This window comes from Prionailurus viverrinus, chromosome C2, assembly GCF_022837055.1.
Source record: "Prionailurus viverrinus isolate Anna chromosome C2, UM_Priviv_1.0, whole genome shotgun sequence".
In the NCBI taxonomy this organism is placed as follows: domain Eukaryota; kingdom Metazoa; phylum Chordata; class Mammalia; order Carnivora; family Felidae; genus Prionailurus; species Prionailurus viverrinus.
Window position 1 is genome coordinate 93,076,484 of NC_062569.1, and position 13,536 is coordinate 93,090,019.

At 40.1% G+C, this 13,536-nt stretch overlaps 1 protein-coding gene across 3 annotated transcripts in view; it reads left to right on the plus strand.

Annotated features, from left to right (window-relative positions):
- The window catches only part of HGD (homogentisate 1,2-dioxygenase), a 48,082-nt gene that overhangs the window by 870 nt on the left and 33,676 nt on the right, over positions 1 to 13,536 (plus strand). For all 3 annotated transcript variants that reach the window (XM_047875822.1, XM_047875821.1, XM_047875820.1), the window contains exons 2-3: positions 128 to 216; positions 4,134 to 4,239. In XM_047875822.1, the coding sequence (XP_047731778.1) occupies positions 128 to 216; positions 4,134 to 4,239 (195 nt within the window). The remainder of the gene's footprint in view (positions 1 to 127; positions 217 to 4,133; positions 4,240 to 13,536) is intronic.

The following is a 13,536-nucleotide window of genomic DNA, read 5'->3' on the forward strand; positions in this document are numbered from 1 at the left end:
AAGATGGTCTTGTGCAGTGGACCAGAGCATCCTCATCCAGGACAGAATTCCCCCACTGAATTGTTTGCAGGAAGGTGAGATGCTTTTCTGATTGGAGTGATGTTGTTTATTGCCTCCTTTGTTTTAGAACAATCCTCAAGTCTGCCCTTATAACCTGTATGCTGAGCAGCTCTCAGGATCGGCTTTCACTTGTCCACGGAGCACAAATAAGAGAAGGTACAGGATTAGATTAATTCTGACCTGAAGGCTGTGGGATTTATGACTAGTACTTAGTGCTGGCTCCTACATCTGGGCCATCGCTTCCCAGGGCTGCCGAAGATTCTGCTTTTCACAGGCTGTACTCTGGGTAATTGTGAGGGGAGGGCTTGTCTCCAGCTAGGATCAAGTCACTGGTGGAAAAAAGTAAGGAAGCAGCTGCACAGAGTCTTGGAAAACACACATGTCCAACTCCATTTACAAATTATCACTTGTCTCCAAAGGAAAATGTCCCCGGTAGGTGCATGGGTGGCTAAATTAGTTGAGCATACGACTTTGGTTCAGGTCATGATCTCGCGGTTCACGGGTTCAAACCCTGCGTCAGGCTCTGTGCTGACAGTTCAGAGCCTGGAGCCTGCTTCAGACTCTGTGTCTCCTTCTTTTTGTGCCCCTCCCCCACTCATGCGCGCGCGCTCTCTGTCTCAAAAATAAGTAAACTAAAAAAAAATTTTTTAAAAGAAAAGAAAAGAAAATGTCCCCAGTAAACTGGCCTTCCCCAAAGGGTTGTCCAGTTGAATTTTCAATTTTGATTTGTTTGTTTGTTTGTTTGTTTTTAAATAATGAGTAACTCAAAATTACAGATGATTCAGTGTAATATCTTCTTCAGCTGACTAGAAATATTATCTCTTTGCATGAAAATATTGGATAACTAACCTCGGGCAGTTGAAAGGTCATCTATTATGGCCTCTTGTGGTTTGAATTAATAAGGTTTTTACTCTTTGGAATTTGCCTTTGCTGGAAACCAGCACATTCATTAGCAAAATGTGTCACGTTGCATGCTTCCTCTAATCTCACAAGCCAGGTCAATGAACTCATTCCCTTGATTTACTCCCATGGGGCAGGTTGAACACAATAGATGTTGTGGTTTGGGGAGGCAGTACGTGTCGTACTTAAACAAGTAGTGTCGAACTATAGGAATGTCAGGCTAGGGCATCTGTGGAGAGGAGTGCTCCTAATTTTGGAGACTTGGGGAGGAGGGCAGTTGGTCTGGTACTGCTTAGTGGATGGGATTGGCTTTACCTCCACAGTCTCCTCCTAGGGAGCAAATGAAGTAGTGACTACGACAGCACAATGGACCACACAACGATAGGTTGTTGTCTTTAGTGGTTAATTATGCCCACTCTGAAGTCAGGTCCCCTGAGTTTAAATCATGCCTCCTTCTCCTTTAAGCTGTGTGACCTTGAGCAAGTCATCTACCCCCTCAGAGCCTATGGTTCCTCATTTGTCAAAGAGATGACGATAGTACCTATTTCATAGTTGTCGTGAGGATTAAAGGAAAGAGTGCATATAAAGTACTTAGCACATTGCCTGGCACATGGTGAGTGCTCAATTAACATTAATTATTCCAATCACCATTACTGTCAGCATAGTAGTATTTCTCCCTCCAATACAGGGTACCCCTAGGAGGCTGTCAGAGAACTGAGTGTGAGCTATGGCAAGTGCTATGCTACTATGTCTATCCATAACAATACTGCTTCTCTCTTGACAGATATGTGCATGGAGGGAAGAAGAGATCGTTTCCCATACTTGTCAAAACTCAGGGGTTAATTCTATTATCGTTTAATCACCTCTCTCTCTCTCTCTCTCTCTCTCTCTCTCTCTCTGCAATTCCAGTCAAGGTAAGGAAGGAACACTGACAATTCCTGTTCATTTTAATTTATGACAACCTAGCCTCCATGACTATGTTCTTGACTTTATGGCCATTCAATAATGGGACACCTGGACTCCAGATTCTGCTGCCTACCCCCATTATTCAGTGATATCTTCAGCCAGCAGGAGCTTAGCTCTGTTCCAGGAGGCTGAAAAGGAGCTGTTGGCATTTCATTAAGAAGCTGGCACCATTCCTTGAATCAGAATTAAATCTCTGTCCAGGGTAATGTAGTGCTGCCTGGGGAGTTTTATAAACAGCTAAAAAACAAGGGACACTAGGCATGGCTCACCCATCTGTTTAGAACTCTCCAAAGGTATCCACAATAATTTTTGTGAAAATGCTCAAAATCCCAGTGGAAAGATAGAACCAGGTAAGCCTGTTATTCTTACAGTGAGTCACATCTCATTTAAATCACAGAGTAGAGGGCCTCACAAAACTCTCAGAGATTATACCTATCACGGGTTACTTTTTATCAGATTGTTAGCTGATCCCTCAGGTACTGAAGAGGGGAGAGTCAGGCCAGAGAATGTGGAAAATTTGGACCATCTTAAAAACCCAGATGATTAGTGGTAGGCAGACAATTCAACACATATCTAGTAAGTGAGAACTTACTATGTTCCAGGCACTCTAAATACATAAAATCTGAATCCTCACAATAATCCTAGGAGATAAGGATGAGAAACATAACTTGCCCAGGGTCACACAGTTGTTTCTTAGATATGTATGCATGCCCTTAACTACTAGAAACTACAGAGGCTTGGTTTATTCATAAGCATAAAGTCCAAGGTCAGAGGTCACATCATTTAGAACTGGAGGAATCAAATGGAACCTGGACAATCTAGCCCTTTTATCTCCCAAATGGTTCAGTGTAGGGCCAGGCAAACTCCACCCCTTGAAGTAGACTGTCCTAGGGTTTAAGGGGCCAGAGGCTGTTTAAGCAGGTCTAGTCTCCCATTGTCAGAAGTAGTGTTCCTTTTTGTTCTGTACACTGCCAGAGTAATAGTCTCTGAAAGGACTTGGGTCCCACTTAGCAAGTTCCAGTGTCCCTCGCAACTTCTGGGCGGTTCTTCTCCTGGTGCTCTTCAGGATTCCTGCATCTTCTCTTCCTGAAGCCTGAGATCTGGGTCCTGGCAGGGAGATCTTTGGCTCAGACCTTGACATACACAGATAACAAAACTTGAAAAGGAGAAAGAAAGAAAGAAAGAAAGAAAGAAAGAAAGAAAGAAATTACTAACTGTAAGACTATATGGACAGATCATCTTATAATTTTGGAGTACAGAGTGTTAATGTCCTAAACCTCTTACAAATTAGTATCAAAAAGATACATAACCCAATAAAAAAAAATGGTAAATGACTTGTACAAGTAATTCATAGAAAAATTACAAAGAACCAATAAACATACAGATTCTTGACCTTACTCATAATAAAGGAAATACAAAATAAAAATGAAATACTATTTTTTGCCTATAGGGCCAAAATCATTTTTAATAATGCCTCCTATTTGTGAAGACACGAGCCATCAGTCACTCACACAGTATTGTTGTGAGAATAAAGTGGTACAGTGATTTGGCAATTTTGTTTATATATGCACTGGTAATATCTGAGAGAATATATAAGAACATTGTTAGGCTCTGATGCTTCTGATAATTGGCCCTGAAGAAATTGGAGGAGAAATTGGAAGAACCATTTACCCTTAGGGACTTTTGAATTTCTTGAATTTATTGAATTATTTCTACCATAGTCATGTATTGCTTTTATAATTTTAAAGAAAAAATTTATATTTCAAAAATAACAAAGAAACACCCTATATTCTCTCAGTCTATGTAGGATTCATTGTCCTCACCTTCCAGAATAAGAAATAGTGTCCAATGACGTATACACACTAATGCTTTTCTATGGATTTTCCTGTACAGATATCCCTCAAGATACTTCCCCTTCCTTAATAGTTGTCATTGGAAAAGACAATTCTTTATTTTTTTGTCAGTATGGGAACAACCAAGAGCCAGAGGCTCAATTTGAAGAGTAATGGGCAGAGTGGAAAGGTGGGAAGAGGCCAGGGCTATGGGCAGTAGTGGCTATTAAGAAGTGATGCTGTGTCATTGCTTCTCACATTAAAGCCCACAGATCGTTGTTGACTTGAGCATCTTCCTGATGGTACTTCCTGAGCCAGTCTGCGTATCCCTAATAACACCCCCCTAAGGCTTATGTGTCCTTGTTTCCCCCCCAGCTGGCTGTATCGGATTCTACCTTCAGTTTCCCACAAGCCCTTTGAGTCCATTGACCAAGGCCATGTCACTCACAACTGGGATGAAGTTGATCCTGACCCTAACCAGGTAAAATGGTCCTGTGAATTGGTGCATACCAGGTATCCAAAGCCTTGAATATAAATATTTAGGTCAAACCTTGGTCTTTGAGAAATTAGACACTTTGTAAAAAATAAATGCTAAAGTGTGTCTGTTCTTTTGCTCATACTTGGCTGGGAATTTTGGAATTGTTTGCTGGGAAAACTGGAATTCACATTCATGAATGAGTGTGTGTGTGTGTGTTTATATACCCAGTTTTCAGTAATGAGACGGACCCAGTGCTATAGCAGACTGAGCTCTGTTTTTGTTTTTTTACCTTTGAGAACTCTAGTATATTCCCATTGTCTCTGAGCTTGGGTACATGTCACTGATACCAGGTATATAATGCAGGAAGTAAAACGTACCTGGGTTTGCATTCCTGCTCCTCTACTTACTTGCTGGGTCTTTGAGCCATGGTATCTCACCTGTAAACTGGGGTGATCACAACATCTGCCATGCAGTGCTGTTGTGACGATTACATGAAAGAACAGGTATGAACATGCTTCACACAGTACATGCCTGGCACACAGGAGGCAAGACCCATGACTCTGATATAGCCATTTTGATATATTCACTTAAAGGCACCAGTGGTACATATAAATCTCGGGTTTTATATTCAGGTAAATTTGTTTTTTCATTTTATGTTATTTTAGGGTGCCTGGATGTCTCAGTCAGTTAAGTGTCTGACTTGATTTCGGCTCAGGTCATAATCTCACAGTTTGGTTCAGTTCATGAGATTGAGCCCCACATGGGGCTCTGCCCTGACAGTGCAGAGCCTGCTTGGGATTCTCTCCCTCCCTCTTTCACTGCCCCTGTCTCTCTGTCTCTCTGTCTCTCTGTCTCTCTGTCTCTCTCTCTTTCTCTCCTTTCCACAGCCCTAGGAAATCTGTGACCTCCTCTTGGGTTACCAAGACATTATGTCTGTACCTACAAATCGCCTTCCCCTAAGTGCTTATATTTTTTGTAGAAAACAAGCCAGAATAGCCATAGTTACTTTTGGTTTCCTGCTCTGCTCCAGCTTTTCCCTCATTATGGAAATCTCAGGGAACTAAGTACCTGCTTGAATGCTACTCACCCTTCTCCAACAGGGACAGGAAGGGAGGCATTCGGAGTGGAAAACAAAATGTAAGTTAACAAAAGTTTAGCCATCTCACAGCCATTTTGCAACCAGGATATGTTATCTAAATAACTGACCCTTAAACTTGTGTGAAGTTTAATGCATGTAGCAAATATCCTCCCCATTCACCATGGCCCTATTTTTGCCTCTCAGCATATGGGAAAGGTCAGCCCCTGCTCCAACCCCCAACCCTGCAGACACAGTCCCCTGCCAAGACCCAAAGCCAGATTTTCCTCTCCTGCCCCTTCCCCCTTCCTCCAGCCAGGGCTCTTGTGCAGAACACAATTTGCACAACCAACGTGGGGTCCCTGTCTCCGTCTCCGCCTCATCGTTGAGTCTCACCTGGCCTCCTAATCCAATCCCATTTGACCACTTTCTCTCCCATCCTCAAGTTAGGAATGCATCTGGCAGATCATCCTCATTTAACCATTTACCTCACACATTTAATGATTTAGTTCACCCACTCATCTCAGAAAGGGCCAGAAATCATTCTAGCGAAAGTCACCGCTCATTTTCTGGGAATCTACTTGATTCCTCAATGGGTTACATCTCAAATTCTCTAATTTCTCTCTTAGAGTTACAATGGTCATGCTTGTTTGTTTTTGACCAATAAATAGACCTGATTACTTAATAATGGAACTCTATCTTCTGTTAGAAAATATAAAGGACAGGGGCGCCTGGGTGGCTTGGTTGGGTAAGCATCCAACTTCGGCTCAGGTCATGATCTCACGGTCCGTGAGTTCGAGCCCCGCATCGGGCTCTGTGCTGACAGCTCAGAGCCTGGAGCCTGTTTCAGATTCTTTGTCTCCCTTTCTCTCTGCCCCTCCCCTGTTCATTCTCTGTCTCTCTGTGTCTCAAAAATAAATAAATGTTAAAAAAAATTTAAAAAAAAAAGAAAATATAAAGGACAGATACCTGTAATTTGGTAGGATTCCTGGTCAGGCTAAATAAATTAAGCATTTAATATACACTAGTTTGGGAAAGTTGAAAGGGTATTTGGGCCACAAGAGTTTCCCTATTCTTTTCTTCAGGCAACATAGGGAATAGCCAATTAAGTTTCTGACAGTTCTCTCAAGTAGAGCCAACTTTCATATCATACAAAGGAACAGGGTGGTTGTAGAATCAGCAAGTAAGACAAAAATTAAGGGCAAAATCCTTGAATTACCCATAAATTAAAGGATACATGGTTTCCTGTATGCCACCCCATATGGTCATTGTTATGTACACTAAATTTGAGAACAAACTACACTAAATTGAGTAAACTAAAAGAAGGACTATAGAAAAAGGCCATAGGTAAATGTTTGGGAATTCAAATCATGGGGCCTTTATGGTAACTGTCAAATAACTAGTGGTAAATAAGGAGGAGTAGGAAGTTTCAGTGCCCCTGCCTGCTCATATCATCCACACCAGTCATCAAAACCTCTAAAACCTTAATATGTCTTTATGGATTGGTTTATGGTTATTTTATATAGTTTATTAGGGGTTGGGGGTTAGGTTTTAAGCCTAACCTAAGGAAAATGTGACTATGATATGTAACATTCTCAGTAATATCCTTTTATTAGACATTAGTATTTCTATAACTATTAATGATACATTTTCTTTTTCTTTAAGTTTATTTCAAGGGAGAGGGATAGAGAGTGAGGGAGGAGGAGGGTCAGAGACAGAGCGAGGCAGAGAAACCCAAGCAGGCTCCAAGCTGTCAGCACAGAGCCCAATGTGGGGCTCAAACTCATGAACCCGTGAGCTCATGACCTGAGCCAAAGTCAGACACTTAACTGACTGAGCGACTCAGGAGCCCCAATTATTGATACATTTTATTTAACATGAATACACCCCGTTATAGTGATTATTTTGTGGCACAGGTGGCTTATCTATGGAAGCTAACCGCATTCTGATAGAATTTTTCTGGTTTTGTCTTGTTAAAAACATAATATATACTTACAAAACTTCAAATGACGTAGAAATTAACAAAGTAAAAATGGAAGTCTCTCGTCATAGGTGAGCATCAAGTATGCCATCTGTGTATATTATTTTATTGTTTTATAACTAGTTAGCACTTTGAAAGGGAAGTTGGAGGCAACTACATTAAAAAGTCTGAGTTAATGTAGAGGCATCAACAGTTTCTGCTTGCTTTGTAGTAGACACTCAATATGTATTTGTTTCCTCTCCCTTCTCTGTGTTTCTCATTCTAGCATCCCTTTGAACTTCTTCTTGAACTTGATACTTTTTCCCTGTTTTGAATTCCTTCAAACACATTCTGTATGGTGGCCACCGAATGACTTTCTTCTCCAGTATTTCCTCTTTTCCCATTTATGACCTGTGCTCACGCACGGTGGGACAGCTGTGCCCCAGAACTCACCAGTGCCTCTCTGAGCACCAGCTCCATCAAGGTAGTGGTTTATCATCCTCTTGTTCATGACTTACCTCCCCTGCCATCCTACTTCCTTTGCCCTGATACACACATCCTAGCTGTTCATGCTGCATTGATCTTTTTGTCTTTTCATTTACACCTTCTTGACAAGTTAATATCTCTTTCCAATTACGCTTCATTAATAACCACAGCAATCTGCATTCATCACTTTTCCCGTCTTATAACCTCTTCCAAATATGGACACTAGACTCATAAAGAAAGTCTGAGACAATTATAATTAGGTACCCATCTGACAGTCCTTTCCCATTTAAGTCTGTATTGTAGGTATGTCTTCACCTGTCACAGACCAAAATAAATAATTCATCAGCTTCACCAACTCCCCACATTAGTCATCTCTGGGAATTTGAAGACTTAAGAATTACCTAATGTTTCCTCCAAGAGAGCATCGTGGGATATGCTATCATCCCTGTCATTTTTGATACTTACCCAGGAAGATTGAGGACGATGTTCCTCAAACCTTTATTTTCCCTTAGCATCTATTTAATCAATTGTCTAAGAATTATTGCAAACTTTTTTTGAGTGTACTTAGATTCAACCTGTGGACATAACACATCCAATCCATTAATATCTCTCATAAGAAATATACCTAATTTTGTTCATCATGTACCTTCCTCTAACTTTGAGAATATCAGAATTTAACAAAGAAATCTGCATCCAATTTAACTGTGATTTTGCAGATTTCAATTCACATTCCTGAATCAACATTCCCCTTTAAATATCAGAGTCCTTTAAAGTTTATCTTTCTTAATACTGCAGCCCTAACCTTTGGACTTTTGGAAAGCCAGACTGGAGCCAGTTAAGCCTCAGCTGAAGGAATAACTCTTAGTTCTCATCCAGTATAATTTGGACCAAGTGATAAACACCTCATAGCTAATTGAAGACCAAACCATAAAATTTCCTTTGCCTCCAAGACATGCAAATTACCAAAAATGTTTCCAAAACCTATACCCTCCCAGGGTATTTGCTGTTTAATTTGTTAAACTATTCAGATCTCACCATCCTAAAAGCCCCCTCTCTGCAAAAATGTCTTGGGTTTCCCACCTCTTTAAGTTTTTGACCAAGTCTCTCCTATTCACACCATATTTCTTGCACTTTATCACCCCCACTCACTCCTTAACCCTTTGCAGTTCAGCCTGCCCAGACCACTCGATTGAAACTACTTATATCATACATGTTATATTATATATTTTAAACAATAATGCACCCCCATTAATATATTCAAAACCTACATAAAAGTGTTAATGCCCAATAATCGCATCAATGCAAAGTTAACCACTTCTAATGTTTTGGTTTCTTTCTTTTCAGTTTTTTGGTTTTGGTTTTGGTTTGGTTTTTGTTTTGTTTTGTTTTGGTTTGGTTTGCCTTGGTTTTGGTGCATATATGTAAATAAGATCTGGGTCCTATGCAGCCAGAAACCAAAAGTAATTGAAAATAATTCCAATCTTCATTTGCTTCTCTGGAGAGCATTAAAGAATACCCAATATGTGACCTACAAGAACACTTGGTAAACTCCCCTTTCCCCAATTTCCCCAGACTCCAGCCCCCTCCATCCAGAGTCCTCTCTCAGCTACCGCTCCCCAAGCTCCTCAGCCCCACCCACCGCTGGTTCACAACTCTGGTCTTCCTCCCCTCCCTTTTGCCTCTGGAGCAAGAACGGACAGTGTAGGTCTCCACCCCCTTTCCTAGGAAACTCCCAGGAAAGATGGATCTGTATGATGAGGCTGCAGTTCACCAGACCCGAGAGGAGTGGGGATGGGCAAATCAATTTTCCAAAGGAGCAGGGAAGGGCAGAGGAAGGGCTGTAAATAATCTTGTATCAATGCTGTTTAAGAAATCAGTTATACAAACAAACAAAAAGCAGAAACAGACCCATAAATACAGAGAACAAACTGATGGTTGCCAGAGGGGAAAGAGGTGGGGGAATGGGCAAAATGGGAAAGGGAGGAGCAGATATAGGCTCCTAATTATGAAATGAGTAAGTCACAGGGATAAAAGGCACAGCATGGGGAACATAGTCAATGGTATTGTAATAGTGTTGTATGGTGACAGATGGTAGCTACACTTGCAGCGAGCATAGCATAACACATAGACTTGACAAACCACTAGGTTTTACACCTGAAACTAATGTAACGTGTGTCAACTACACCTCAATTGAAAAAAATCAGCTACATATATATTAACTATAATGAAATCATGCTGTAATACAGTTTAACATTGTGTTTTTTTAATTTAAACATATTTTGTGCCTTTTCCCATGTCTTTTTAAACTCCTTGAGTATAGATAATTTTTTCAAATTATTTATTTATTTATTGAGAGAGAGAGAGAGAGAGAGTGTGAGCATGGGAGGTGCAAAGAGAGAGGGGCACAGAGGATCCAAAGAAGGCTTCGTGCTGCGTCCAGAGAGCCTGATGTAGGCAGGGCTCAAACCCATGAACAATGAGATCATGACCTGAGCCCAAGTCAGAAGCTCAACCAACTGAGCTGCCCCAAGTATAGATAATTTTTTTAATTTTGTTTTTTAATATTTATTTATCTTTGAGAGAAAGACGACAGAGCACGAGCCAGGGAGGGGCAGAGACAGAGAGAGACACAGAATCTGAAGCAGGCTGCAGGCTCTGAGCTGTCAGCACAGAGCCCGACGCGGAGCTCGAACTCACAAACCATGAGATCATGACCTGAACTTAACTGACCTTAGTCGGACGCTTAACTGACTGAGCCACCCAGGTACCCCTAGATAATTTTTAATGTGGCATCATAATCCAATGTATGTTTATAAGATAATTCCTCTATTGTCAGATAGAGTGTTTCCAATTTTTCTATTATAATCATTATGGCTAAGTACAATCCTCATCTCCTCAATGTCCCGAGCCGAAAACAGTTGTCTTCCCTCTTTTCTTCCTGTATAGGCTTCCAAGATAGGCAGTTAAGAGCCCTAATTTACTATCATATCTTTCAAATCCTCCACTTTCTTTAATATCCCCTACATACCAGCCATATTGGAACGTCTGCCATTTCAGGGCAATACCCTAAGTTTTTCTTCCGTAGTGCTTTATGCTCTTTCATCTACCTGGAATTTTCTTTTTCCCTCACAAATATTCACTCATCCAAATCCCACTCATAATTTAAGACTCATCTTAAATACCACTTCCTTCATTTATCCCTTTCAATATTTCCCAGAGTATTTGAGAATAGGATCTATGTCTCCATCATCTTCATATGACCTGAAGTGTTCAGCACATGCCTTATTCCAAAGAGTAGAATCACAAGCATTTATTGACTTGACTCCCTGATAGTTCAGATCCCATCATCCTATGAACAGACTAGATTGCATTTTCCTAAATTCACTTACTTGTGTTTACCAATATTACAGTGCACTTTGCTCCCTTCAGCCCTTTGGGACAGCTTGCTGGCTCTTTTTAGAGTACATCTGCATCAGCTTACATTTCACTCCTTGGAAAGATGTTGGAGCTTTCTGAAAGCCAGATTATTTCATTGTGCATATCTTTTATTTCCCATGTATAAGAATGTTAAATAGACTCTGTGTCAGGAAACATCTTTGAGTGAACATTCCTGTTTATATTTCTCTTCCAAAGTCATTTCTACTTACCTATTTCCTTATTTTCCTATCAGAAAGTGCCCACACTTCTAGGGTCTTCTGTAATAGATTCCCTAAGGGCAGAGACTGTCATGTTTATCTCCAGCACCTAGCATAAAACCTGACACACAGAGAGGCCCAATCAGTCATTTGATTGAATTAATATAAGGGACTTGAACAATAATACTGACACCACAGGACCTTAGCAAGTTTTGGGTCCCAAGAGTCAGATTGGCCCAGGGCAACTTAGCACTGAAGGAGCAGTAAATAAGGGTGAGATTGGAAGACCAAGTCTAAGACCATTAAAGGAAGGCAAACCCTGAGTTCAGGAGCCAAGCAGAGCACGAATAGTTTGGGAAGCAAATCAAGATAGGCTGAGATTAAAGGGCTCAGGGTATAGGTTACTAAGAGAGACTGAGAGAATGTTGGTATCCATTCTTAGCAGAGAAAACTTCTCTAAACCACCAATTCTTTCATTTCTAAAATAGAGATGACAATCATAGGTGTCTCAGAAGGTTGTTGTGAGAATTAAATGTCATCCAACAAATATTAATTGAGTGACTACTATGTTTCCTGCTCTACATGAGGTGCTGAGTAATGGATATAATGCTCTTAGTTTTACACTCAAGGGTAAGGTCAAATGGGAATCCAGGTTTCTATTTATGAAAAAAATGTCAGTCGAATCTCATGAAGTCTCATCATTTTTGTGGCTTCACGAAAGACTTTGGAAAGTCTAAATAAAGTATAGTGACTTGAATCCTCCTTACCTGAGCTCTTGCCTATTATCTCAGAGAACTCCAGTGGGCCATTCAAAGCCTGATTTTTCTCCACATAAATCATGTTGGCTTTTCTCTTAAATTACTAGATTTGCTGAAGAATTCAGTGAGCCACTGTTTTATTTTATTTACCCCACACACAAATACACACACCTTCCCTAGTCTGGACTAAAACTCACTGTAGAGTAATAGCCCGGGCCTCTCCTAGCCCATACCTACTCGTAATAATTGCTTATACACTGTGATCACTCTGTATCTACAAGTTACTCCAAAATTCTTAGATAGATGGTATAGACTTCTAAAGATATGTCTACCTCTAGTCAGCCATTGTTGTTGAGAGTATCTAACTCATCCAATCTAATTGAGTCCCAGGCAATTTTGGAGGAAATTTCAGTAAATAAAAGAATCTTAGTGTTGAAAGCGATATTCAGACATTCTAATCCAGTCCAACTCCTGATCTTCTGACTCTGGAAACATTGAGGCCAATTCTCTAATTTTCTTTTCATTCTTGAGTATGCATTTCAAATTTTGATCACTAAATGTTGCCACTAATTCTCTGTTTTTCTCCTTTGGTGACCTTAAAAAATATTTAATTCTGGGGTGCTTAGTCACTCAGTCGGTTAAGTATCTGACTCTTGATTTCAGTTCAGGTCATGATCTCACAGTCGTGAGATCAAGCACCACATCAGGCTCTGTGCTGATAGTGCTGAGACTGCTTGGGATTCTCTCTCTCTACCCCTCCCTCGCTCATGCTCTCTCTCTTTCTGTTTCTCTCTCTCTCTTTCTCAAAATAAATAAACTTAAAAGGCATCCATTTTTTAATGTCTAATTCTAAATTTTTAATTCCCTTGAAGATGCTTTTCAAATTATTTCTAACCATCTCATTTCTAGTAAGTAAAAGTTTATTTTCCAATGGAATTTGGAGAATACAGTACAAAATATGTGGAGCAATGTTAGAACTGAAAGGAGAAATGGATAAATTCACAATTATAATTATAAGCTTCTACATCTCTTTCTCAACAATTGACAGAACAACTAGACAGAAAATCGGAAAGGATATGGAAGAACTGAGGATTTCTCACACATATAAAAATTGACTTACATTCTAGAAAAACATCTTTGGACTTTTAGAAATGTTTGCCAACTTGCTAACTATTGCCTGAATGTCATTTGACCCAAGTAATCTTACAAATTTGCTTTAGTCTTATTCTTTGACATTTTGGCAATGTTCTTAGTGCCTCATATTTATTTATTCATAGATTCAATCATTCAACAGAAATTTATTAATATCTTCTATAGTCAAGGCATTGCATTGGGTACTATAATTGATTTTCACTGTTTTTGAAAAGTTTAATAATTAAATTCTGG